General features: G+C 47.0%; 1 protein-coding gene across 9 annotated transcripts in view; it reads left to right on the top strand.

The window, feature by feature from the left end:
• The window catches only part of LOC122716083 (tensin-3), a 148190-nt gene that overhangs the window by 53128 nt on the left and 69172 nt on the right, over positions 1 to 25890 (top strand). For 6 of the 9 annotated variants that reach the window (XM_043938818.1, XM_043938817.1, XM_043938816.1 and 3 more), the window contains exons 2-3: positions 790 to 898; positions 1336 to 1373. In XM_043938818.1, the coding sequence (XP_043794753.1) occupies positions 790 to 898; positions 1336 to 1373 (147 nt within the window). Of the gene's footprint in view, positions 1 to 789; positions 899 to 1335; positions 1374 to 6715; positions 7580 to 24224; positions 25081 to 25890 lie in introns of those variants that run through there. The other 3 variants (XM_043938823.1, XM_043938819.1, XM_043938821.1) reach the window with 3 other exon arrangements.

The raw sequence follows: 25890 nt of genomic DNA, 5'->3' as shown, positions 1-25890 counted from the left end.
ATGCGCGAGTCGTTGTTCCCTTATCAGCAGGGACGATCGAATTCTCGGGAAAGCCGATTGAATTGTCCCGCCCATCGATCGTGAAGGGGAATCGTGAATCAGTTGTCCCTCGACAAGCGGGACGTGGCGGTACGCAAAATTTGGCTCGGCTCCACGGATCGGTTTTCCTCGAATCGATCGATCGATCGACGAAGCGGAGTGAAAGCTCGACGAGGGGTTATCCGCTGGCCAGGCGAAGAGGCGGGCGTTTGCGTGTTCGTAATCGGAACCCGCGCACGCTCGGATCTCGAACGCTCGAGGCGATTCGTTTCGCGCATACAAGTTTGCGGGCCGTCCGCGATGATGCGGCGCGGCGGATCCGCTTATGGATCGGGAGACGAAACAATTACACTCGATCAAAGTGGTCTAGAAAGCCGGTGAAACTTCTTCTTCCTCCCGTTTTCTCGTTTTCCTCCCGCCGTCTCCTCGCCGCGCGTTCGCTCGAGAAATGCCACTTGACTCGTGAATAATAATTTCGAGTGGAAGAAGAAAGTTTTTGTGCGAGGCTGAAGGGAACGGTTGAACAAGCGCTTCATTTAGACCGTCTAGACCTTATTGAAACTAACCAGTGAAGAGGTACTTATCCGCTAATTAAATTCGGTGAAAAAATGCAGGAAAAAAAAGAAAGGAGAAAAGAAGGAGAGAGAAGCATGGGAGCGAGATGGAGGGACACTCCTAGTTGTAATAACGAACGGTTAAAAGGAAAAGATTATTCGATTAATTTCAATCTTTCCTCCCGATTGATTTCAGAGCGAGTTCGAGCCGCAATGTCACGTGTTCCGGACGAAGCAGTTGCGCAAGCCGCGTCCGTGCCATTTGTGCCATCAGGCGGTGATCAAACAGGCATCGTGCTGCAGAGGTGAGTCGATAAGTTCATTCCCTACGTGGCAAGCTCGTGCTCCGTTGGCCTGAAAGGTTTTCGGTCGGTAGCTCTGTCACATCCGTGCACGGTAAAAAAGGTGTGGAGGAACCCCTTGCGGTAAAAATTGCGGAGGGAAATTTGAACGTTGATCGATTCGAGACGAGTCCGAATAATAGATATCCGCCACGCGACGTTGTTCCTTCGTTGCAAATATTCTTCTTTTTCATCGCGAATATCTCTCTTATTCGTTCCATTTCTTATACGTCCATAAATACGTATTTCTTTAATCGACATTTCTGAAATTACATCTTTCTCTATCTCTTTAATCTCCATTTCGAAACTTTTAAATGTTAATTTTCGTTTTCGCTATAATAGATCGTAGATCGTAATCACAATGTCGCACGTGTTATTTAAGATTTTTGTCTCGTTTTCAGTGTGCAAGTACATCTGCCACAAAACCTGCGAGGACAAGGTGAGTAAACATACATACGCAACACCAAACCTGACAAGATTTCAACCCGAACGAGGGGCAATTGGACGATCCCCGGTGCGTTCGTTTCTCGCGAATTAGTCATACGCGATCAGGCAGCGTCTTCTCGGAAACTTTGCGACAGAGTGGATACCTGGAGAGCCCTTTGCACGTACACGAAGAGACTCTCCTGCCACGGTGCACGATTCTCCATCGTACTTCCTGGTGCTCGAACAAATCTCCCGTGCCTCCCCGCCCCCAACCCAACAACGTCCAACAAAACGTTCTTCTCGAACGAAGCTCTCCAACGAGCTCGAGCCCTCCGTCTATCAATAGCTATTTTCTTTTTCAAAACCACGCGCGTCGCACAGCTCGTACAGTTTGCAAAACCGGAAGCGATCAGAACGACGCCGTGAACGGAACAGATGCCCACTTAACGGATGCATCTTAATTCGTCAATCGATCGGGGGGCCCCTCGATCGATGAGATTTCTCGGCTTCCTCGAAGCCCTCGCCGAGAGCCGTGCGCGAGAATCGTGGCAGAACCGATTCTACCTGTGTGAAACGGACACGGTGTGGGTTCAGTCACCGGGCAGGGGGGCACGAGCCTTACCTTACTTACCTTACCTTCTTCGTATCTTGAAGTGCTCCTGTGTCACACTCGCTTGAACACACACGCGTCGAGGAACGCGGGATGGTAGGTTGGCCGTACACACACACACACATGTACACACACACGTACGGTTAAACGTACGCGGTCAGAAGAGGAACGGAAAGAACGGATGAACGGTGGGCAGCAGGCTGAGACGAGGCAGAGGAGAGCACGATTTCCTTCTGGAAAGTGGCGAGACGACGTTTGTTACGAGGCTTTTTCGCGGCGCAAAACGTTTCGTCGGCTCCGATCCCTTTGATACCTACGTATCTATTTCGACGAGAGCTTCCATTACCGGTCGGCAATGGAATCGGTCCGGTTTGGGTGGGAAGGGAGAGATCGGTGAAAGCGGAGGAAAGTTAACGTCTTCGTACGACGTTAACGTTTAACGCGCGGTACGTCGGTCGCGAGTGTTGGTCCCTCGCGCTTCGACTTTCGCCGAAAGCTTGTCACCGTCCCCGGCCAATTAGGGGGGATCGGGACTGGTATGACATTTCGACCGTCGACATTTCGAGAGAAGAAGGTATTAAGGAGGGGGGAGGGTATTAAGTTTAATTAGCAGGATCGTTGGGGGACGGATTATTGGGACGATCGGCAACGCGGAAACCCAGCCTGTACTCGATTATCCAGTTGCGGATCGAGATAAAAAAGATTACAATTCCGGTCTAATTGGCGATTCGAGAGCTATTTCCACCGATATTAACGACTGTGACCATAAACGCTTAAACGATGGTAGATCCACGAACGGATACGAACGGAGGACGCCCTACCGGTTTATCGAATCGTCTTTTCCCGTGTTCCGCGATCGCAAGGGCCATCGAGAATTTTTAGGATTGTTAAATGTTTAGAGGCACGCTTATTCCTCTTTAGAAGGAGGGTCTGAAAAGACAAGCGGTCTTCGCGCTCCTCGGAAGAATTGCGCGTTTCCTCTGAAAACGTTTTGAAATTCGAGGCTAGTCACGGTGTTACTTCACAGCGTGTTGTCACGTGGCCGCGTCATCTAGAAATTCTGTTCGCGGTATCGTGGAACATCAGCTTCTTCTTATGACGGCATGATGTAATTTGTCGGGACTCGCGCTACCGAGAAACGCTCGTTTTTCTTTCATTCTTGAAACTGCTCGAAACAAACGTTGAAGCGAAATGTTCTTTGTTTTTTTCGAAACGTATCTCTCTCTCTCTCGTTCATATTTATCAACCCATCGGATATAAAAGCGCATGTTTGCGGAATACAATTATTTTTGAAGGCACAAGTAAGCAAGCAATCGTCCACGGTTTCCATGTAACGTTGCTACCGTATGTTCGACCAAGCCATACATCACGCCACCTATCTCGCAAGATACGCGTTGGTATGTGCTAGTAGAAGGTATTGATATCATCGTTTAGCCGGTAACGCTTTCCTCCTGGAATTCTCTTAGCCCTAGAGGGGGGAGAAGTTGAGAACCGCTAACGAACGAGCTAACGAACGACATCGTTCGTCGAATATGGAGAGGCCAGATGTTTCCTTGACATCGAAGGTCGCCTCCTCCTCTCTCTCTCTCTCTCTCTCTCTCTCTCTGCATCCTCTTTCGCTCGTGAAATTCGCCGAAACTCGGACCCGTCCGAGTTATTTCACTCTATGAACTATCGCGAAACTTTCAAACACTATTAATCTCCCAAACATCGAAGCTCCCCCTCCCAATTCCTCCATCGGAGGATTGGAAAAGTTGTAGCCGTTTATTTATGGTCGATCTCGATTGGCGCGCGTGAAAGAAGGATCAGTGTCAAGGATCGGTGAACAAAGTTTCGATCGTTGAACGTCCTTGCTTCCTGAACGTGACGAGCGCTCGATCATCCTTGCGGCGAGGTTGGTAGCAAGCAGAAGAAAAAGAGGGAGGGGCACACAAGCGGCCCTTTTAGCGGATCGAGCTTCCTTCGAGCGGACACCGGTACGTAGTTTACTCGCAACGAGTCGCGGGGTGCATCGACCGTCCACCGTTGCGAACCGTGGCCACGTCTCGTCCTCGCCAAGTACGAAACCCGTGGCTACCATACCTGGTGGTGGCACGGTGTGTACCACCACCTCGCCTTCCAAGATTGTAAACAGCCGAGCAAGAACCGGGGAAACCAGACGGTGGCTAACGTTTGGTCCCGCTTCTCTCTTCCTTCCACCTCTCCCTTCCCCCCTCCTCCTCTTCTGCGCTTCTTCTTCCTTCTTCGAGGATCGTCGAGATGCGCCCAGGTGCGAGCGTCGATATTAAGCCGGTCGGCGTTCCTCCGCGTCCGAGCGCGAGGTCGCCGCAACTCGAAGAGGAAGAGCTCGAAGAGGAAGAGCTCGAGGAGGAGAGGTCGAGGGAGGATGAGTTTCTCCCTGTTACGAGAGAGTGATGAAAATTCAGGGAGAAAGAGGTAGAAAGAGAAGCAGGAGTTTTCGAAGGGAGAAACGGGGTCCAAAGGTGTCCAAAGGATTACCGATGCGCCATTGTTCCCGTGGACAAGGAGGGTTGGGGAGGTCGTGCACGCCTCTCTGATGCATCGCCTCTTATTTCCTCTCCTTTCTCTTTATTTCTCGGCCGTGACACACACCACGGCCGTGTTGATGCATCATCAGCAGCAGCTCGGATATGATCCGGCTTGATACCCTTGTTCGTGACGAATGAAGGATCGTTGTTGATTCAAGAAAACGGAGATAAGGGATTGGATAAGGAGAGTTGCTCGATTGTGAGCCGCGTACGCGCGAGGCAAGCGTTGAGGAAAATTGGTATTTGAGATGTTGTCGGCCAGACGGTACAGAGATTCGAGGCGGAAACTTAAATTAGAGTTGAATCGCGTTAAATTTCAATCTCGTTCACCTCGAGTCGAGGAGAGAGCTCGAAACAATCGCGAGACAACGCGTTGATCGTTGTCTCCCTTTTGCAACCACGTATCGTGCCCGTTTTTGAATAGAAAACGCGTCTGACGTCCCGGCTGACGTCTTATTCTACTCGAAGTGATTCCTCCTTAAAGCGAGATGTAGAAAGTTATACGTTAGAAAAAAAACAATAAAACCTCCTCTCTCCGCGTGTATACGAAGACACCGTGTCGAAGTTACATTATATTTCAATTACGAACAAGAAAATTACAATTTCGAACTGTTTCGAAATTAGAACTCGATAAATTAATGGAATCTCGACAAACTCTGAACCAAGAAATTACACAGAATTAAAAACGCGAAATTGGCACCAAGTTTCTTCGGCCGAAGAAAAGAAACTCAACAATTCAAACTACAAAACTTCAACTTGAACGTTACTCTCTTCAAGTTTCTAAGAATCGGGATTAAAATTAAAATGAAAATTATCGACTCTGATCGAAATTTTCGTGGCCATCGTTCCTTCCTTCTCCGCTCACATTTTCGCAGAGTAATCGGCTCGCACACGTTTCGGAATCGCGGAAGGAAAATCGATGCGATCGCGTGCGAGGGCTGTAACGGGATTCGGAGCGGGGTCGGGGCTATTGATCGGACGAGGAGGTAAAGTTGATCGAGGAGGAGGAGGAGGAGGAGGATCGAGACACGCGGTAAGACGAGATGGATGAATGTGTGACGAACGGAAGGAGAGGGGGAAAGAAGAAGAAGAGGAAGAAGAAATAAAAAAAAGCACGTCTCGCGACATTGGCAACGGCGGTCAACCGACAACCGCGTTTTAATGACTAATAACATCTCCGTGATTGAGCGGCGTGTCGCGAAAGTAGGCGGAATTTACGGGGACACGATCCTCCCCCTTCCCTCCGTATTCTTGTGCCATTGATTTATTGCCATTATGCAAGGAATTATCCCTTAGCCAAGCGTTCCTCCTCGACCACGGATAGGACGTGGAACACGCTAAGGTCCCATTCCAACGTTGGGTCGTTGACTCTCCTCGCATCGATGTTTTCCTTCCGAGATTGCCTCCCTTCCCGTTTTTATGCTAATCACACATTGTTCCTTACCTTCCCTTTCCGTCTTGGAAAATGTGAAATATTTCCAGAAATTCATTTGGGACAGAAAATATACGATTGAAATCGAGCTGTACGTTCGAACGATTTTGAACGAACGAAGAGGTATATTAACGGAGGTATAATCATTCCCTGTATAATATTTAAATTCACGGATAATCGTTATTTTGGAGAAATAGAGGGAAAAAGGACGAAGAGATCGATGATATGTTATATTTCTCGCAATAACTTGATAATTTCAACGCCTGCCCTGCAGAATGATGAAAGTTACACACATTATTGTCAAGTGAGTTACGATCTTGGAATTTACGCGGGTATTCGATGTAAAAATCCGACGAATTAACAGCAGCTTCCTCGAAAATTCAATTTTCTCCTTCTTCCTCTCTGCGCGTATGCGTCTACGCGCGCGCGCGCGTGTGTGTCGATCGCGTTACGCGACGCCGAAGTGTGAATTATTTCGCGGCGGTAACGAACGGCCGATAAATAAGGCCGGCCTCTGTCTATACATTAACGATATAAATATATTCGCGACGGTGTTGGGCTGCGATAAATCAGCGAGTGCTCGTATATAATTCTTAACGTCTTCGGCGTAACAGCGGGTTGTTAAGATTCGACCACAAATTTTCTTCCCGGTCTCCGCGTATTTGGTGGGGTGTCTACCTGCGGCGATAGCGATGGGCTCCGTGCACGCGCGATGCGGACCTCTCCAGTCCGCGAACAGCGCTCCAACGCGAAGGACGTGGGAAAGATCGATTCGCCGTCGGTGTTCTCGATCCATCCATGCATTCCTGTATCCGTCGATCTCTCCATCCGCCCGATATGATTCCTATCGAATCAACGATATCCTCCTCCTCCACCTCCTCCATCTCTCTTCGTTCGATGAAAGTTCGGTGGTGGTAATCGTCTTAGAAACAGAAAGTCTAGAAACAGAAGGAAGAGAGGAAGAACTCGTGTCGTGAGTCGGGATTATCGAATGGAGTGACAAATATCCGTTTGCGAAGCGAATGAAGTGAAGTGAAGTGACCGTGTCGCGGTAAAATATTTTTCACGAATCCTCTGTTTTTTCATGTTTTTCACGAAGGAAGGAAGGTGTTGTGCGTGGCCTCGTCTCGAGGAGACGATTTCGGTATTGATTTAGACGCGGGGAGGGGGGAATAATCCGATCGATCCATCGATAATAAAAATTCGCGAAACGCGCGTGGACGAGCGAAAGAAGGAGGACGAAAGAGGAGGAGGTGGTGGTGGTGGGTCGTCGAACCCAGCGTGGACACTGAGACGAAATTAGTCGCGGCTTCGATCCACCCGTGACCTTGACCGGTGTTGACCAGCCTAACGAAAATCGAGAGTGGTCCGTCAGGTATCGAATAATCGTTCGTATCGCTCGAATCTGAGAGGAATCGCGACACGCCACGACTTCTTCTTCGAGGCGAGGAGAGAAGAGACAGAGAGAGAGAGAGAGGGGGACACGGAGGAGAGGATATTTGGACGAGATGCGCCATTTTCGAGAACCGATGCGAGAAGGTGAACGATCCTTGGAGCGTTTCGCCGCAGACCGGTAATGGGATACCAGAGGTGACGGCAAGATGAACGGTCACGGTTCCACCAATAAGGTACTTGCGCCACGTTCCAACGTCCAACGTTTTCTTTTCCCTGCACTTTTTCTCTTTTCTTTTCTTTTCTTTTCTTTTCCCCTCCGTTTCTTGCCCGTGTCGCCCGCGCGCACGCGGTTTCTTCTTCTTGTTGCGTTCTAAATTCGCCGCGCAGCGAGTTTAGGGCTCGTGCACACCGGGGCCGATCCAATGGCGGAGATATCGAAGGGGTGATACTCGAGATACGCGTTGATAAATTCTTGAGAGCGAGGGGAACGGATAGAAATTAAAAATTATCGGCAGTGAATCAGTTTTGCTTGGGTGGCGATAGGATCGATGGGTTCCGCGTTTAATTTCGCGGCCAAGGTATACTTTTCAGATGTACTCGATCGAGAAAGGTGGAGAAACGGTGGAGAGGCAGGGTCGTTTTTTTTATCGCGTTCAGTGTGCACGAGCCCTTATATTTAGCTATGGCGAAGGAATTCTCGACGTTCGCGCCACGATGGTGTGTCCGCGCCTTCCACTCGCCAACGATATTCTATATCGTTTAAATCGAGCTTATCGCCAATAATAATAATAATTTCATTGAACAAACGATGTAATCTGATATTAATTGGATTATTTTTAATCCGTGACTAAGACTGGGAAACTGACCGCTACTTTATCGATTTCGTGTTTATCGAAGGCTTCTGTGCGACGTGGAATCGCTCGCTTCAGCGCGATTCAATACGCAACAGCTCGCAATTGTTGGATAAATTCTGGGTGAATGAGAGAAAAGACGGAAGGAGAGAGGCAAGACTCGATAAGGCTCGTTGATTAGATAAGAAGCACGGTGACAGGTATGGCACCGTTTGCGCGTGTAAAAACACGCGTGTTACTTCCCTTCACCCGTTCCTCAAACCTTTCCCATTCCTAATTCGAATCTCTTTTTTAAATCTAATCGATTTACCCATCTACCAACTCTGGATCCATCCATCTCTGGATCCGCGATCTTTCGCCGTAATTACGAAAAAATAAAATAAATCCCGCTAATAGGAAGGATTGCGTTATTCGAGCAACGATTGTCGGTAAATAACGCTGATAAATCCGTATCTATGTCAGACAATTTTAATTATCGAGGAGAGATAGCGAGGGAACGAGTCGAGGCGAGTGGTGTCGTGCTGGAGCGATAGCGCGCAACGCTACGCGTACGATGCTCGTTCGAAATTTCGATAGTCGATATATCGGGATGGCCTCTCTGTCTCTCCCCCATGCGTCCAGATTGATCGAACGGCTCGAATGGCAAACCTTTCTCTCTCTCTCTCTCTCTCTCTCTCTGTATACCTGGCTATGCGCCAATCCTCGAGTGAAAAGCATTCGAGGGACTCCTTTTTTTTTCGCACGCAAAAACCGAAAGGCAAAGTTTCCCTTTTTTTCCCCTCCACCCGGTGTGTGCATTGTCCCGTGGCTCGCGAGTGGAGTACATCGATAATCGTGCTTCCTGCGCAGGCACCGGATATCTGTGTCGTCACGTTTTTAGCATACCTCCTATCGCTTGTTTGCTCTTCGAAGCGAAGTCAAATTGACTGGGCTCGAGGAACGAGTTCCTTTTGTCGTCGGGGACGAGTTGGAATGACGGATATTGATTCTGGTTCGGGGGGAGGAAGGGAGGAGAGGGGGGAGGGGGGAGGAGAAAAAGTGGCTGAAAATGGGAATTTCGAAAGATGGCTTTTCGAATGGTGGCTTTTCGAATTTCGCGTGACGAAAGACAGAGGACAGAGCAATGAGGATACGGGGAATACGAGAATCGTGGAACCAAAAGCGTGTGCGTACGATCTTTTTTTAATTTCGTGACAGGAGAGACCGTTGATCTCGCCGATCGATCCGATCGATCGCGCTAATACGTCGAGCCTTGGCCGACAACGAACGAAATGCTCCCTCCTTTCCGCCCGGATAACCATCGTTCTGATTTCCATGTTCGATTTAAGGAGGCTAAGGCTAAAAAACGGTTGAAATTCGCAAACACAGGCGAAACGAGTCCTTCCGAGAATCGCGTTTGGCTTTTAAGGTCGCGCATAATGCGTCTTTTCCCTGAAATTCCTCTCAACTCTTTCTCTCCTCCCCTTCCTGCTGTGTGTGTGTGTGTGTGTGTGTACTTTGCAACGGGACGTTTCGCGCTATGTACGGCAATCTGTCCGGGCCACTTGAGCACACCTAGTCGAAAGTGTGCACACAGGCCCGATGAAATATTCATGAAATTTCGCGGAAAGTACGGGATACGATGTACTTATTAATAGTGACGAGCAGTCGGCGAATTAGCGTTTCATATTCGTTTGTTACGTGTATATTTGTGTCGTTAGATCCGATGGGAACGCGTGGTAATTTAGTTTGATCGGGAACCTTTATGATTTTAACATTAGAAGTATCGTTAGGAATCTTGAACTTTTGCTCGTTCCTTAACAAAAAATCGGATCTATTCCAAGATCTACGATTATCAAGAAGAAAATAAGACTTGGAGCGATTTTATATTTTCCATCGTGGAAAAAATCACTCGTTCATCCGCATATTACAAAATTGTTAAATTGGACAATTATCGTAAAAATTATCAAAATTCGTCTGCACGAATCTTAAACTTTTCCTTTAAAAAAATCGGATCTATTCCAAAGTCTACGATTATCAAGAAGAAAATAAGACTTGGAACGATTTTATATTTTCCATCGTGGAAAAATCACTCGTTCAAAATCACCGCGTTACAAAATTATTAAATTGGACAATAATTATCGTGAAAATTATCGTGAAAATTATCGTGAAAAATTCGTCTGCACGGATCTTAAACTTTTGCTCGTTCCATAAAAGAATCGGATCTATTCCAAGACGTATGATTATCAAGAAGAAACTGGAAGATGGAAATATCGACTTGGAGCGATTTTATATTTTCCATCGTGGAAAAATCTCTCGTTCAAAATTCGAAACTGCTAAATTGCACAAGAATTATCGTGAAAATTGTTGTGGAAAAATTCATCCGCACAGATTTTATATCCGAGGACGAACGATACCGGGGATAGGAAAACGTTTAAAGAAACGTTTCCATTCCGAATACAGCATTCAACGTCACCGCCATTCTTCGTATCCAATTCCTCCACGAGAGTTTCGTCGATAGAAGAAACAAGAACGTCCAATGAGATACCTTTGCAAACTTCTCCGTCCGAGTTGGAGAGACGAGAAACTTGTCGAGAAACTGACTGTCGAAACACCGCCAGGATTCGCGGATGCAGATATAGAGTTTAAGAAAGTTGCCGGCTGTGGCCCGACTCTCGAGACGTTCCTTATTGCCCGAAAAACGCTACGACAATCCCTACGCGTCTTTGGCGTAAAACAACGTTACAAATTCCTCCTCCCTTACCCTTCGATTTATTAAACTTCTCCATCCCCCTTCTTCGCCGCGCGAAATTTCAATACTACGTAATAGAATCCTCCATCGTCGACGAACGATGCGATCGTGACGCAATTTGGGGGGAGGGGCGGAAAAACTCGTCAACTCGAAGCTTAACATTTTACGATTCTCCCCTATGCTCTTGGAGAGGGCATGAAATTCGCATCGTCCTTTCCTCTCGAGCGATCGTTCGAACCGGTGGCACGAGACTTCCGCTTGCGACGATCTTCGCAACGATGACGCAACGGTGAAAAGAACGAGGGTGGATCTCTGGTTTTTTGTCCGGTTAACCTCGGATTACCGGCCATAACGTTTTACGATGCCCGGCTCGAGGGGAATCGTCCCGCTCGTAAGGAGCTCGTAAACGACTTGCATAAAATTGATTCGCCGCGGTCGGCATCGGCCGACACCATTCGCTCGTCCATTCTCGAAAACCGGGGATCCACGATTCCCGAATCGATCGTGGAAATAAATTCCGGATAAATTTCTCGTGGTGGGAAGGGGATCGGCGCCGATTATGCGCCGATTTCTCGCCTCGCCCCGCCTCAAACGTCCCCGCCGCTTGGTCCAGCCCTGTTATCGAGAGGATATGGGGTTCGGGAATCGGCCGATCCGACAGCGGTGCCCGAGGTAGTCGCCGATTTAGATAACGATATCGGTTTAATTGCGGATCCGTTTAAAAATCCGGGGGAAAATTTACGAGACGAAATTTATTAGGCGACGAGTCTCGCGAACGAGACCATTGGCAAAGGCAATTCTAATTCCTTGGGATGAAAATGCTCGATAAGATAAGCGGGTGATTTCGTCGTCTCGAGGATCGTTTACGGTGTAAACAGCCGAGTTTTATCTGCTTGTGAATTTTTCGCGAGATGTTGTTCTTATAAAGAAGATTCGCGATGCTCGTTTTCGATGTTATTCCCACTTGTTGGCTACGAAGAATTTTAATAAATACCTTTTTCACGCTTAAAAATTTCCCCACGCGATATCATAACCTTTCATTTTAATTAATTTGTTAAAAAAAAGCACGCGATTATCATTGTGAAAATTACTCGGCGATAATGTCTAAAGAAATTGCAGAAAAATAAGGGAGACAATAAAATAAAATGGTGAACGTGAAATACATGGGAAAAGGGCATCGCGCGAATTCAATTTTTCCCAAATTTCCAAGCTCTCCTGAAAAGGCAGTCCCGTTCTCCTTACTCCTATTTTAATTATATTAATTTACTGAATCGACTACAAGCGCGGTCAACGGCTTAATAACGTGGGACGAAGAGAGAGAGAGAGAGAAAGAGAGAGAGAGAGAGAGAGAGAGAGGTCGAACGTATCGGTTGTTGCCTCGGTGGATGGACGCGAATCCGTGGCATTCCGGTAGTTTCACGGGGGACAGAAAAGCCGTGTACGTGGGCGTGACGACCGCGCGAATCGGTGTCTCGCCGTGAAACGGATCTCCTTTTGTCGAGAGCCACGCGTGCGTAAGTGTATCGAGGCGCGTGCAACGCCAACCTCGCCCGAACCCGCTGCGATAAATCGATATTGCACGCTTCACGCTACACGCGGATCACTGGATCCGAGTAACGGAGCTTCGTGTGGACGGATCTGTAGACGATGATGAAATTTCCGTCTCGCGAAATCTTTCAGAGATTCGATCTCCCAGATTTAGAGATTGAAAATTTCGAAAAGGAGATCGTTCGATATCTCTCTCTCTCTCTTAAAAGAAAATTTGTATATTTAGCGTTCTATGAATACCTGTATAGATATGGAACTGTGTTAAGGTTTTTTCGCGTAATGAGAGTAGATTAAAGTTAGATTACGAATCGGTACGAAGTGTGATGATACTCGGCCAAGCAAAAGGGTTAATGAGTGGGCAAAGATCGGGTACGAAGTCCACGCGAGGTTTCTGTCTGCTCTTCTACCTGAGAAATGTAGCCCAGACCGGCGAGCAAACACGTGTTCACGCGGCGATCGCGTGAATCGTGGAATCCGAAAAGGAATCCTTTGAAAGGCTGGGCAAAAGGGTTCACACGCGTGTACGCACACTGGGTTTGTGGGTTAGAAGCGGAGGAATCATTCGGGCGGAGGAACGAAGCGCTAACGAATATTGATTCTCTGCTCGGCTTCGTTCTGGCCGAGGTCGATGCATTAGCGTCATTAACACCTCTCGACGACGAAACAAAGAGGTAAAGAGCTAAAAAGATGAAATCTGAAGAATATCAGAGATCGGTCTCGAAAAATACACAAACAATCATTCTCGCGTATAGAGTTTGCTTAAAAAAAAAAATAATTTTCTTCCGAGAATCGATGCAAGATATCGATCCTCCGTGTCGAATCGTCGTATCCTTTCTATGTTATCGGTGAATAAATAAATGTGTACACCTTGATCGAAACCAATGGGCAATGGCGTGTCGCGATCGCGATCGAAGGTGATACGGGAAAAAGTTCAAAGTCAAGCACGAGTGAAGCAGCGCTTCGTTCACGTGGTATCTAATCGGCGAAGAGTTGATATTATAAACGTCGAGCCGCTCCCCGTATCCAGCATTGAACGTGATCAATTGGCAGACTGCGAAACAATTTAATGCGATTAGAGCTTAACCAGGGAGCGGCCGCCAGTGTCTGTCCGCTGTCAAATTTCCTGGCCAATCGGATTCTTGGTAGAGGAGATTCGTGCCGGGTCATCCGTTGTCCCACACTTTGCAAAGATTATTTCTTACATCGAGATTCTAAAAATACTCTCGATAATTATATACGAATCGTTGATTAGATTATTCCTCGAAGATGGGATGGCCGAAGGATGGTAAGGAAGTTGAAGATAAATCACGGTCAAAGCGGAATGTTTTCCTATCTTATCGATTATCTTTAAAGATAACTTTCTCTCTCTCTCTCTCTCTCTCCTCGTGCTTAACCAGCAACTCGATTCGTCCGGCGATTAAGCCGAAGGAAAAGAACCGGCAACCATCTTCGGATCGGAATCGTTTGCTTGGCCCATTGGTACGGCGAAAGATTCAGGTTGATTACCGACGTAAAAAGCAAAGGGTTTATCATTTCAAAACGAGCTTAAACGACCAACCTAATTTCGATTCGAAAACGTTATGACTTTTTTAAGAAGAAGGAAGTGAAAGGCAAAGAAGTTTTATATATAAAACCGTGAAATTGGTCCGGTCAAATATTTCTAAGCTTCCTGATCTCAAACAGCTCTCAATTCAAGATTCAAACGTAAACTTTCTGCTGGCTATTCAAAGCATTGAGAACGTACAATCTTTCAAGCAAGAATCTCTCTCGCTATTGTGAATATCTCCTCTTACATGAGAAAGTTAGATACACAATTTCGAGACGAAACAATAATTTTTCTGAACAGATCTTGTTGCAAAATTTCCGTGAACGAAGAAATTAGATATATTTCGTTAAATAAATGATGACATTATCCTTGAAAAGAGATAGAACTCGATCGTCCTCTTTCTGCCGGAATCAACGGTTCATCGGTAAAAGAATCGCTGTATTGCCAGCCCGCTTACTCGCCAATTTATCGCGTCTGCGGGAGCCCGTTAGTCACTGGCTAATATCGCGTTGTCCATGCTCCGATCTAGCATAAACTAGTGTTGCAGAGAAAGAAAAACTCGAGGCCAACGAACAACAAATGAATGCAGGGAAATGTTGGATAAATTTCACCCGATTCTCGATCGATCGACAAGTTGACAATTAATTTTGGCAGTGATCGGTCAATGATTCGATCATTTTTACATCATTTTTGATCATCATGAACGAACACTATTAGCACTGAGTGACTTCGAATAACGAGTCGATATATTTTAGGTGCAGGGACGAAAAATCATTAACGGAAGGTGGAATGGAAAGGATTATAATTACGACTATTAATCAGCCTGGTTGCGAGAGTCACTTACGAATCGATTAGCCGTGCTCAACTGCGTGCCAGTGATTCGCGTGGGCGATCGACGATCGACTCGACGATCTGCGACTAGTTTCCAGGCTTTCGTATGCGTCATCGCGAGAGGAGGGGAGGGGAAAAAAAAAGGTGGCAGAGGAAGCTGCTCTTATCCACCGTGACGAGGAGAAAACGTCATTTGACGTTAATTACCGCTCGAAAAGCGGTGAATGATTACGTACGTACGAAGATGAAGATAGCAAGGAGGAATTCGATTCGAGAGATTATTTACGATTGTTAATGAAGAAACTTGGCGCAGAAACCGGCCGTCGTATCGATCGAGAATTCCCTACTTCCCAACTTGTAATTTCCACGAATGATCAATGGGTTATCGGCCGTTACCGATGCACGCCTGCTTATCCGCTGCTTCATTAGCTACCTCGAGTTTAATGCGCCGATGGACCGGACGCGTGGAATCGTCCGTAGAGATTCGACGAGAAATCGTATCGATCCGAACGAAGATTAATTTCCTCCACCCATCGATCGACGCTTGCGATCGAGTGAGATTTCCACTGGTGAAATTTATGAAAAATGCTCGCAATTCGAGTCTCGTTTGTCGCCACACGGCTAAATCTAAATCTCATTCATATTCGATTGGCCGAGGATTAAAGCAGCGAAAGGTGGTTCGAACGATCCAACGATCCGAGGTTCAATAACCTCGTTCAAACGTACCGAGAGAATTAAATTCGAAATCTCTTTCGAAATATCCATCCGCGAGGAGAGACGATCCAAATTGCAGTTAAAATTAAAACTATCGAAAGTCCAATAGTCTGAAAGAAACGCGAGGGGGGGAAAAAGGCAAGACGATCGATCGCATGGAATCTCCCCAACAACCTGTAACTAACTGTCGCTCTTGTAACGAGAGGAGGAGGAGGATTAAACGAGGCAGACAGAAGGTATCATTTATGGCGTTTACGAGGTAGCCAGGTACAGGCTAATTGGCAGGCGGGAGGACTACGCAGCTAGGCGAGAAGAAGCCGAGCTGGGTAATTAGAAATATTAATCAAGCGGCGTTCGCCGGTCGGTCGCCAGCGGCTCGAATTCAGCGGTTGGAAAACCGTTTCGCGAGTCGGCCAATGTTCACCGCCGCGTTTGCGTGCCTCCGCTTTCTTCATTGTGCGCGTCTGGTGGATGCATTCCCGCGCTATAAACCGGTAACCGCACGGCCGTTACACCGCGTACACCGCGGCCACTTTGTCCCAGCGTTGTCTACACCCCTTTGCTAACCTTAAAGCCACGTTTACAAGTGTCGGCGGCTAGATTCACGGCCGTCCTGTCACGATCGCGCGTACGTAAGTCTCCGCGCCTCTGGCGCGAATCGATTTAACGACGTTTAAGAACACGTTGGAGTATACGTACACGCGTACGTACGCTCGATACCATACGCCTATTCCTACTCTCGGCTGCCAAGGTTTTCAAGGTTTTGATGGCCGCGTCGCGTTGTGAACAAGAAAGGGTGCCGAGGTTTTGCTCTCGGTGGCGAAAAGATATATCGCTAGGATATATTGCTTTCGAAGCAACGGGTCCCTCGCTGGATATTTTTAGGTTCCTTTCATTCCAAGAGAGTTTCTATTGTCGCGTAGTCTCGTTCTGACCGAGGAGTTCTTCTTAACGTTGAAACGAAACACAGCACTCTTTTATTCCCGATCCGTTCGATATAGGATCTCTGGAAGAGAGAGAGAGAAAGAGAGAGAGGGAAATGGGAAAAAACGGGAGATATTTTTCCAGGCCTTCGATCGAGACAAGTTCGAAAATTGGTATTCAAAAATCGTCGTTGGCAATTTTCGTCTCGCTTCCCTTCGAATCGATCCTGTATAATTTTTAATCACGGGACGAACGCGATCTTATAATGGAGTATAATCGATGTCAATTTCAATAATTACACGAGATTACGTGTATTTGATGATACACAGGATGATACGCGAAAGAATGCCGATGATGCGTGTATCGGCGAGCCGAGTCATTACGATCCGTTCCACCTCGCGTAAGCAATTTCTTCTTGTCGGTTTCTAGATCGACTATGGCCGCTAATGCGAAAGCAGATTTATCGCGGTGCGCGTTCGTACGTGTCGAAGAAGCGATGAGAAATTGGCCGCGGCCAATGAAAATCAGAACGATATATACGTTATACGTAACTCACGAGCGATGCATCTTCCACCTAGTGTCTCTCTCTCTCCCTCTCTCTCTCTTCCCCTTTTCACTCTTTTTCTGGTTCAGTCAGGATGAAATGGACCTTAACGAGAGACCGGGCAGCGCAACTGCAATATCTGTCAAAACGTTTCCTGTCGACGTTCGTCCGCATCGCATCGCATCGATCTTTATTTCTTCTCTCTCTCTCTCTCTCTCTCTCGCCTTCTTTTGTCAGCCCCAAACCGGAAGAGAGAGTGGCGAAACCGAGGCGGATTCTTTCGAGTCGAAAAACCGCGACGTCTCGTGTCCAATGATCGCTCGTTCCCTCGCGCGGACCTGAATGGACGCGCGCATTGGAAAAAGACGTAGGCGTAGCAGTGACGTAACCGTAATTCCCCTCGCGGCGGAATCCTTCGATCCTTGGAGATGATAAACGGGGGTACCGTTACGGCGGGGGCCGCCTGGACGCGGCCTTACTTTACAACCGCCGTTCGATCGTCCACGGAACACGTCCCTCGCCCCGTACCCTCTTTTTATTCCTCGTAAAGGGACGTGTTTTTCATTATCATAAGGTAGCCGGGGAGGTATCGTCGTAAAGTGTCTGAATTATTTCGACCCTCGCCATTACGTACCTCTTTAAATCTCTGTGTTTCCCTCCCTGTTTCCCCGTCTTATTTACGCGAAGGAGGCCTCGATAAAGAAGAAAGAGAAAAGAAAATATATACTGGCCGCTCCTGTCCTTCGAGAAACGATTAATAAAAAATCGCGAACGGGGGAGGGGGACGAGGAAATTTCGTGGAACGGGGGGATTATTATTCTCTTATATAACTTATCCTGCCAATTAAACGCGGAGGAGATAGTCATAATAGATGAAAAAAGGTATGGAAGAAAGCTACTCTCGTGCTCACTTTCGCTCATCTTCGCTCGGCTGGTTATGTTAATTCCCGTGAAATTCGATGAAATTCTAAGACTAGTAAGTCTCGTGCAATTAATCGTCGGTGGAGAATGGTTTATATTTAGACACCGGAGGAGGTGGAGGGAAGCGGTTTAAGGCGCTTGAACGTACACTTTCCGCCGAATTGAATTGTGAATAATTCACAAGAGGCTAGCTAAAGATCAATGGATGCAAATGGACTCGGTGAATCGAAAGGATTCGCCGATGCAGAGATTCGAGGAACTCGCGTAGATGGGATGGGTGGGTCTGTTTCTGGAGCGTGTGGGCCTGGATAGATGGGAACGTAACAAAAACGTATAACACGCGGCCGGATTCGTTTTTCAAAGGATCGCGCGGCTGTGGCGAGCCGCGATTGGCGAAACGGCCACGTCCTCGTGGTGATCCCGGCGACCTTGAAGCCGTGGCTACCATAACATCGGCGAACAGCCTCGCCTCTCATCCCTCCGCACTTCTTCTTCCAGACCTCCGGCCATAACATCGATATATTAGGCATCGTTCACAACGGGGAGTCGCTCTTTCTCTCTCTCTCTCTCTCTCTTCGTTCTAAGGCTTTTTCTTTAAGGCTTCCTCTTCGAATCTTACATCACAGAAGGAATGGATTCCTCACAAAGGAATCACGACGATCACAATCCCAATTCCATCTCGAATGATTAAATTGCACGGATGAAAAGGGAAACACGAGTGGAAAGAGCGAGGGAAAAATGGTAAACTTTGCGGAAGAACGTTGAGCGACGGGTAAACGAAATTTCTTTGAACTCGAAAACGAACTAAACATTTGCTCGAATAATTCGACTGCCTATGGCAAAGGACAGGCTCTTCCTGCTTTATAAAACGCACACCTGGTTTGGACGTTTAATTACGTTGCACGAGCTTGCAGTACATACTTTGCCTGATACACGACTGTCCTGAATTAAAGCACGGCAATATCGATTGATATATTCACTGGAACATGGGTGTATAAGAACCCGTACGATTGTGTACTACATTTACGAGAATAATTCGTTGAATAATTATATTAAAGAGATCAACGCGTTTTAAATAACGTGAATTTAAATATAGTTAAGCGATCCAACGAATTCCAAAATCAGAAGAGGACAAATAACGCGGAGTATCTAGAAAGAATTGTAAGAATCTGACGAAGAATTTAAGAAGAAAGGTAAGATTTTTGGAAAAGAAATGGTAAAGGATATCCAGAAAGATTCCCAAAGGCGACATTCCAGAAATCGAAGAACAGGTATCAAGTGGGACTAAAACAGCAAAAATGTAACCGGCGCAAAAATACTGCGCGACGTGACACTCCAAGTGTATATATAACTGATCGATCGTGACAAACCAGACGGGAGAACCCCTTGATCGAAGTGGCCTCCTCTTTCTCTCGCTCGAGAAGACTACTAACACTTGACCGCGCCGAGTCGATCGAGTGCAATCGAACTTTGTTCTTTCTTTATTCCTTATTGCGTGGACGACCGCATGCGGACCGTCTAGGTGCCGGGGAAAAATGCCTCGTCGCGACGAGTGGCCAGAGAGGAACGCGTATATATAATACACGTATGCACGCTTGGTAAACCTTCCGACCGAAAGAGAGCAACGAGAAGGAAGAACAAACACGATCCGATCGGATGGATCTTTCATATGTATACGTATCCGAACGGTCTGATCGAAGTGGGTTAACGCGTAAAACGTTCAAGATGTGCGGCTAAAGAAAGTCGTAACTCAAAGGTGATCCGGCCACTCGTTATTATTCATGGAGATTGGAATTGGGTCAGGGAGTCTCGATCGATTACGTTCACGATCGGTCCTCGAAAGAGAATCGTCGATGGGATCGTGGTCAAAAAGAGAGATTTCGAATTCCTGAAACGGAATCTCCTCCAGGACCTTCCTCTCTTTTTCTCGTCTCTTTCTTCTTCGATCTCGTTTCTTCGATCTCGCGAGATTTGCGCGTCTACTCTTAATCACGTTGCAGTATATATATATATATATATGGGTCAGTGAGACGAATCTGCTTGTGCACTCCTCTTATCGATCGGCGCCTTATCGGGAGTAAACATGGAAAGGCTTGGTTGTACTACGCAGATAAGGGACGGCGGCCTACCAAGTCGACGGAGAGAATTCATTCATTCTTTATTCGAGCCACTACGTCGACAAATGACAACGACGAGTCCCGTAATTGAGCGGGAACCAGGGAGCTTTGACCGACGATTAAACGATCGTCGACGTGCTTTATCGCGGTTGCTAAGGTCGACCGGATATTGTTTGCTCGAACGGTATATACACTGGAGGGAACGATCTGTGGACCGATCGAAGTATATTTTATTTGGGGGAGGATGGAGGGAGGGGGGCAGGAGATTAAAAGAGCACCACTGTTTGTATCGATGAAACGAACCATGCGAGATTCGATACGAGGGGAAGGAATAATGAAAGAAAAAAGAAAAAAGGAAAAAAAAAAAAAAGGGAGAGAAATTCGAATCCAGCTATTCAAACTGCTATTCTAGAACCACTGGCGCACGAGCGCAACGGAGATCGCAAGATTCGCTCGAACAAATAATCTCCTCGTTCCTCGGGCGAAGCGCATCGAAGAGCTATTCTCGATCGAGTATGCAGCTTCGCGTATTCGTGGGCTCGTTCACCTCGTCGCCTCGAAGGTCGAATGAATGATAAACGAAAAGGTTACGGTCTCGTCCAGTGTTCGCAACACGATCAACACTCGAGCTTTGGTGCTCGAGCTCTCCGCCGATCGACCAACCAGTCTGCCCAGCCACCCACTTTAATCTGCCACCCACGGAGGTGTGTGTGTGTGTGTGTATAACCAAGGCGTACACTGTTCTCCAGTGTTTGCATTCCTTCTCCTCGGCTCTCCTGTCATTCGAGCACGGACCGCACGAAAACGCGCCATGCCCGCCGTTGATCGTCTGCCTCTACTTGGAATAAAATACGATTCCTCCTTCCTCTTACGTACGTTTACGCGAAATGATCCCTTATGCAAATGATTCACACGTATCATTACAAAAGAAAGTGTTATATTTCTCGAAGAATCATCGAGCGATAATTTTCTACTTTTTCTTCTTCTTCTTTTTTTCCATACGTATCGTATTTCTTCCCTCTGCGAAATTTTTTTCTGCTTAAAACTTAAAACTCGATATTTCGACGTTGCATTTCGGATCGTTGATTCATAAAACGAGAAACGAACGAACCACGCTGGTAGCATTAAAATCCGAGCCATAATAATAACGTGCACACGCGTGCAAACACCGACTATTGCTCGCCCGTTGTCGCGATAACGTTCATGGAAAAACTACTGCTCGACTTTACGATGAGCGATAGCGGCGAGTAGGTGTGCAATACGCGCCTCGAGCAAAACTCGTACTCCTCGAAACTAGCGTTCGACGACATTCGTTCAAAAAAAAAAAAAAAAAAAAGAATTCAAAAGAAAAAAGAAAAAAAAAAATGAAAAAGCGCGAATGACTCCATATTTCCTTCGATTCATCCATTCGATTCACGGTATCCATGCACCCACGATTCCCGATAAAAATTAAAAACTTTGACCGACGTCGTACCATTTTCGAAACTTGGCCTGAGTCATCGTATCCCCAATCGCGAGCCGTTCATCGATAGGGGCCCAAACAATGGCCCAAACGCGGCAATCGTTTCGAGGCTTTAATTACCGCCGGCTGGGTTTAATTGTCCGATGGGACGCGCGACGAATCCCCAACCGGTCGAAGGAGAACAAATTGCATTCCGCGAATCATCCGATCGGCACGCAATTATGCCCGAGAGACAGGTCGGCGGACAATGTCTCATAACTCAGCGGGCCGACTTCCTTATGACTCCATTGTGCCTCGCGCGTCCTTGCTCGCCCGATGATCGCGCGATGCGCCGAACAGGATGGCCACTCGGATCGTGCTCGTCTGCTCTTCCAGGCCAAAGGATCCTCCCCGTGGCCGGTGTTTACACGTGTCGGCACCGCTGGAAAGGAACTCGTTCTCCTCGTGCAAACGACTCTGCATTACCGGACAGGGTATCACGGGTTACACGCGTGCGTGGGTCGCGTCGAGGGGGGAGCCTTTTTCCTCCTCTTCCACGCGCAGAATGTGTGTACGTGGTCGGGACACGTGGGTGTCGTGCCCACCTTATTCTGCAACGCGCTCACGTGTTACACCTTAGCTTTTTCTCCGATGGATATCTCTCTGGCATCATTGGATCGTCGAGAGGGAAGATGTGGAGATGTCGAGAAAGGATGTGGGGCGCGATCGGGAAGTGTGCGTTGAATTTGGTTGGCAAGAGAACCGAAGCGAACGAAGACAGGTTGGGGGGTTCGATTGGGAGATACGTTTCGACGAACGATTCGTTGTCTTCCTCCTCGGAGCGAAATTTTGTAATAACGCTCGTCTTCTCTGAGAGGAGAGAAAGGAAGATTTTCAAACAAATATCATAGGGGAAAAAGGAGTTGTTGGATATTCGAGCACGTGATTGCACTTGAATCATCCCTGAAAATGATGAATCCTGCCGATCTTGATTACTCGATTATCGGTGTTATCGCAATTTCCGTTCCTCCTCGGCGAAGGCCGATTGTTAAAGCGCCCGCCAAGATGCTAATAACGCATTACGTTCTCTTTCATTGGCAGCAGTGGTGCGCCAACCAAGAACCGGTTGTTACATCAATCCGGAGTGACAGCCCATTCAAAACTACTCTCTTCGTAGAATTCAAATGTTTCATTTGGAAAAAATTTTCTCTCTCTCTCTCTCTCGAACATCTTTTACATCATTGGTGCGGGCAAATGTTAGAAACTAGATTTATTTATCGAATATTATTCGAAAATGAATATTCATTTTCCATTTCAAAACTGTCCTTAAATAAAATATATTAAACTGTGAACTCTTTCGAGATTCGTAAAGATATTAAGAAATGGAATATACTTTAATCAAGAAAGATAATTCTACATTAAGTGGTGTTACACGATCCTATTCGTACGATCATTCTCAATGTATCCAGGACTAGCGGAAATAATCGTAATAAAACCCACATGCCTTCCGTCATCTTTCCACCGTTGCGTAAATTATGGCCAGTCTTTTTGAGGCAAAGAAGCGAACGCCAAAGAATAGGTGGACGAGGAAATATTGGAGAACAAAGGACGAGGATGGACCAATTTCTCGTCCACCGGTTCATAATTCTTGCCGCCAAGCGCAAGGTCCGATTGGTTACGCAAGCACAGCAGGCGTTCGGTCCGCATCGCCGCGACTGCAGGGACTCCTGCTGCAGTTTATAATCCCCTTCCCCTCTCCGTACCCCTCGCCTACGTTCCAGAGCTTCGGCCTCTTCCCCCAGCGAAACCACCGCGACAATATTTGCGGGAATTCGCGAAGATAACCGAGGCGATAAAAAGGAACGGTTAAAATCTGTGCGGCGACGGTGGCGCATGGTTCGTTAGTTCGAAGATTCGAGATGGTGGGAAGATGTAACTTCGTTCGAAAAGGAGGGAAAGAAAGAAAAAAACATTACCAAAATGGAAAAAAAAAAGGCGTTACTCGAATTTAAACGCTCAAATTCACCGGCTCGGGAAAAAGTTTGAAAATAATTCTTATTCAACAGCGACGGGGAAATTTGCAGGGAGAAAGTTTGCGATAATCCTCCCTGGAGATTGGAATTGTAAAATACTTTCCCCTTTTTTTTTTTTTTTTCAAAATTCCTCGTGATGAAGAAAAATTGTCAATAACTCTTATCAGGAGTTACGTAAAAGTTTTACGGAAACTTTCGTAAACGATTCGTCAACCTTCTAACTGAACAACACGGTATTCCGTCGTTTCCTTCCTGAAAGTGGGAGAAAATATTTTTAATAAACGTCCAATTGTACGAATCGAATATCGAATATGGATATTTAGCGCATTGTCTCGAGACGACGAAATTAGCCAATTTTCCAAAAATCGAATAAAGCATAATTTAAGAGAAATTTAAAGTCTCTCGCGAAAACCGCGCCCCGATCTCCAACCACCGATCTCTAACTCCAACTCTAACTTTCTTCTTCGAAACGTTGAAACTAAATTTCGACTCCCTGCGGGGAGAGAAGAGAAGCCTAAAAGCCTTAAGCCGGCTGCGTTCCGCATTCGCGACGAAGCGAAGCACGGTGGCGAGGTGGTCGGGGGGGCGAGGGGGGCCGCGCGTGCACATGCGACACACGGTCTAGCTTCTTGTTCCGCGTGATCTCCGCGGCCAGTTGCGGTACGCGCATACGTGCAGGCGCACGTTGGTCGAGCGAGAGCAGTCGGTCTCCACGAGCTGCGGAGCATTTCCGTGCCAGGCGGAAAATTGCCAATTCGTCTTCGTTCCTCACGTGTTCACGTGTTTACACTCTTGCGTGATATTCGAATTTACGCGTTACGTGCTTCGTATCCGTCCATACGCGGTGAGAATCGATTCGATCCCCCGTCCCCCGATTCGGAAGTTCGACCCGCCGAATTTCGTCGATCACCAATTTATTTTACGATTATTTCGTCGATGGATGGGAGGACGAAGAGGAGCGAAGATCCTATGAACGATTACTTTGTGCGCGTGTAACGTGTGCGCGTGTACGTCGGTAAAATTGGCTCCGTTTGATCGAATTACGCTTCGTTCGAAGCGTCGTCGTCGTCGTTGTAGTTTCGTAGCCGCTCTACGACACGACTATATACTCGTCCTATGTTCGCCCGCTTTCACGAAGCGTTTCGACGATAATTAAATTGCAATTTCGAAGAGGGACACTTGATGGAAGAGAGGGCAGACATTTAAAATCGAGCTTCTCGAGGAGAAGCTTTCAATTCGATTAAGTCCGATTCCTGAAGCCTGAGAGGGGGAGGGGGCTGCGTCATTAGCATCGCGACGACCCGTCGTCGTAAAAGTTTTATTGTTTCGGGAGAGGAAAGGGAATAAAGGAGATCTATAAAGGCGGCTCCCTCTGATATCTTCTTCTGGGATCCTGGTCGCTACGGATCTATTTCCCCGGAGTTATATGGATAAATATTTACTGGAAATATCCTCCGTCCCGTCCGCTGAGCGCGAGAGAACTGGTGGAGTGGATCGTGCGCGCCACGATCTCCTCCTGCCTCCGCCAGTCGTTGTACGTGGATACATGTGAGAGCACGCGCGATTCCGTCCCCGTAGCTCGTGAGAAACTAGCTCGCGTTGTTTTTCGCGTGTTTTCGGTCAGTCGAACTCGATAGATCGATGGATCGATCGATCGGATTAAGTGCACATCAGGCGTTTCGATCATCAGTCGCGACGAATCACTCTGACGAAGTTGTTCTCTCTCTTTCCTTCCTTCCCTCTCCCTATCCCGTCTCCCATTCGCGCGAGAAGAAAATTTTGAATTCTATAAGAATTATACGTGGCGATGCTTGTTGCGCAGATATCATTGCACAACAATTGAAGTCGATTGAAAAAGATTTAGTCACTTGTTGCGTAGATTAAACCGAGTAATTTGTGTAATCTTCGTCCATGTCCTTGTACTTCAATCTCCCGTGTATTATTCGGCCCATGAATATTTTATACATCGATTTTGTTCTACTCTAAGCGCGTAATCCCTCGTTCCCAATCCTATCCTCTTATTAACAATTGCACGCATTTTTCTAAACGCTAAATATTTAAACGCTTTTTTTCTCTCTTTACAACGCAATTCTTTTCAACGAGTGTTTCTTAAAGTTAACGCAACGAAGAGGCGATAGATAAGAGAACGACGGTTAAATTCGTCATCGGGACGAATGCTCGGCCGTTCGTGTACGCTTTTTTTTTTTTTTATTTACATAACAAAACTCGAGGCTAGAAAAAGGAAAGGAAATTCCTTCCTTCTGGCGACGTACGCTCTACGTACGCTCTACGTACTTTCGTATAAATATTTATTCACTATACGCGTGCGGATGCGGCGCGTTCG

Source organism: Apis laboriosa, unplaced genomic scaffold (genome assembly GCF_014066325.1).
Source record: "Apis laboriosa isolate Shangri-la unplaced genomic scaffold, ASM1406632v1 scaffold42_cov153, whole genome shotgun sequence".
NCBI classification, from domain to species: domain Eukaryota; kingdom Metazoa; phylum Arthropoda; class Insecta; order Hymenoptera; family Apidae; genus Apis; species Apis laboriosa.
This window is presented reverse-complemented; position numbering and strand designations above follow the sequence as displayed.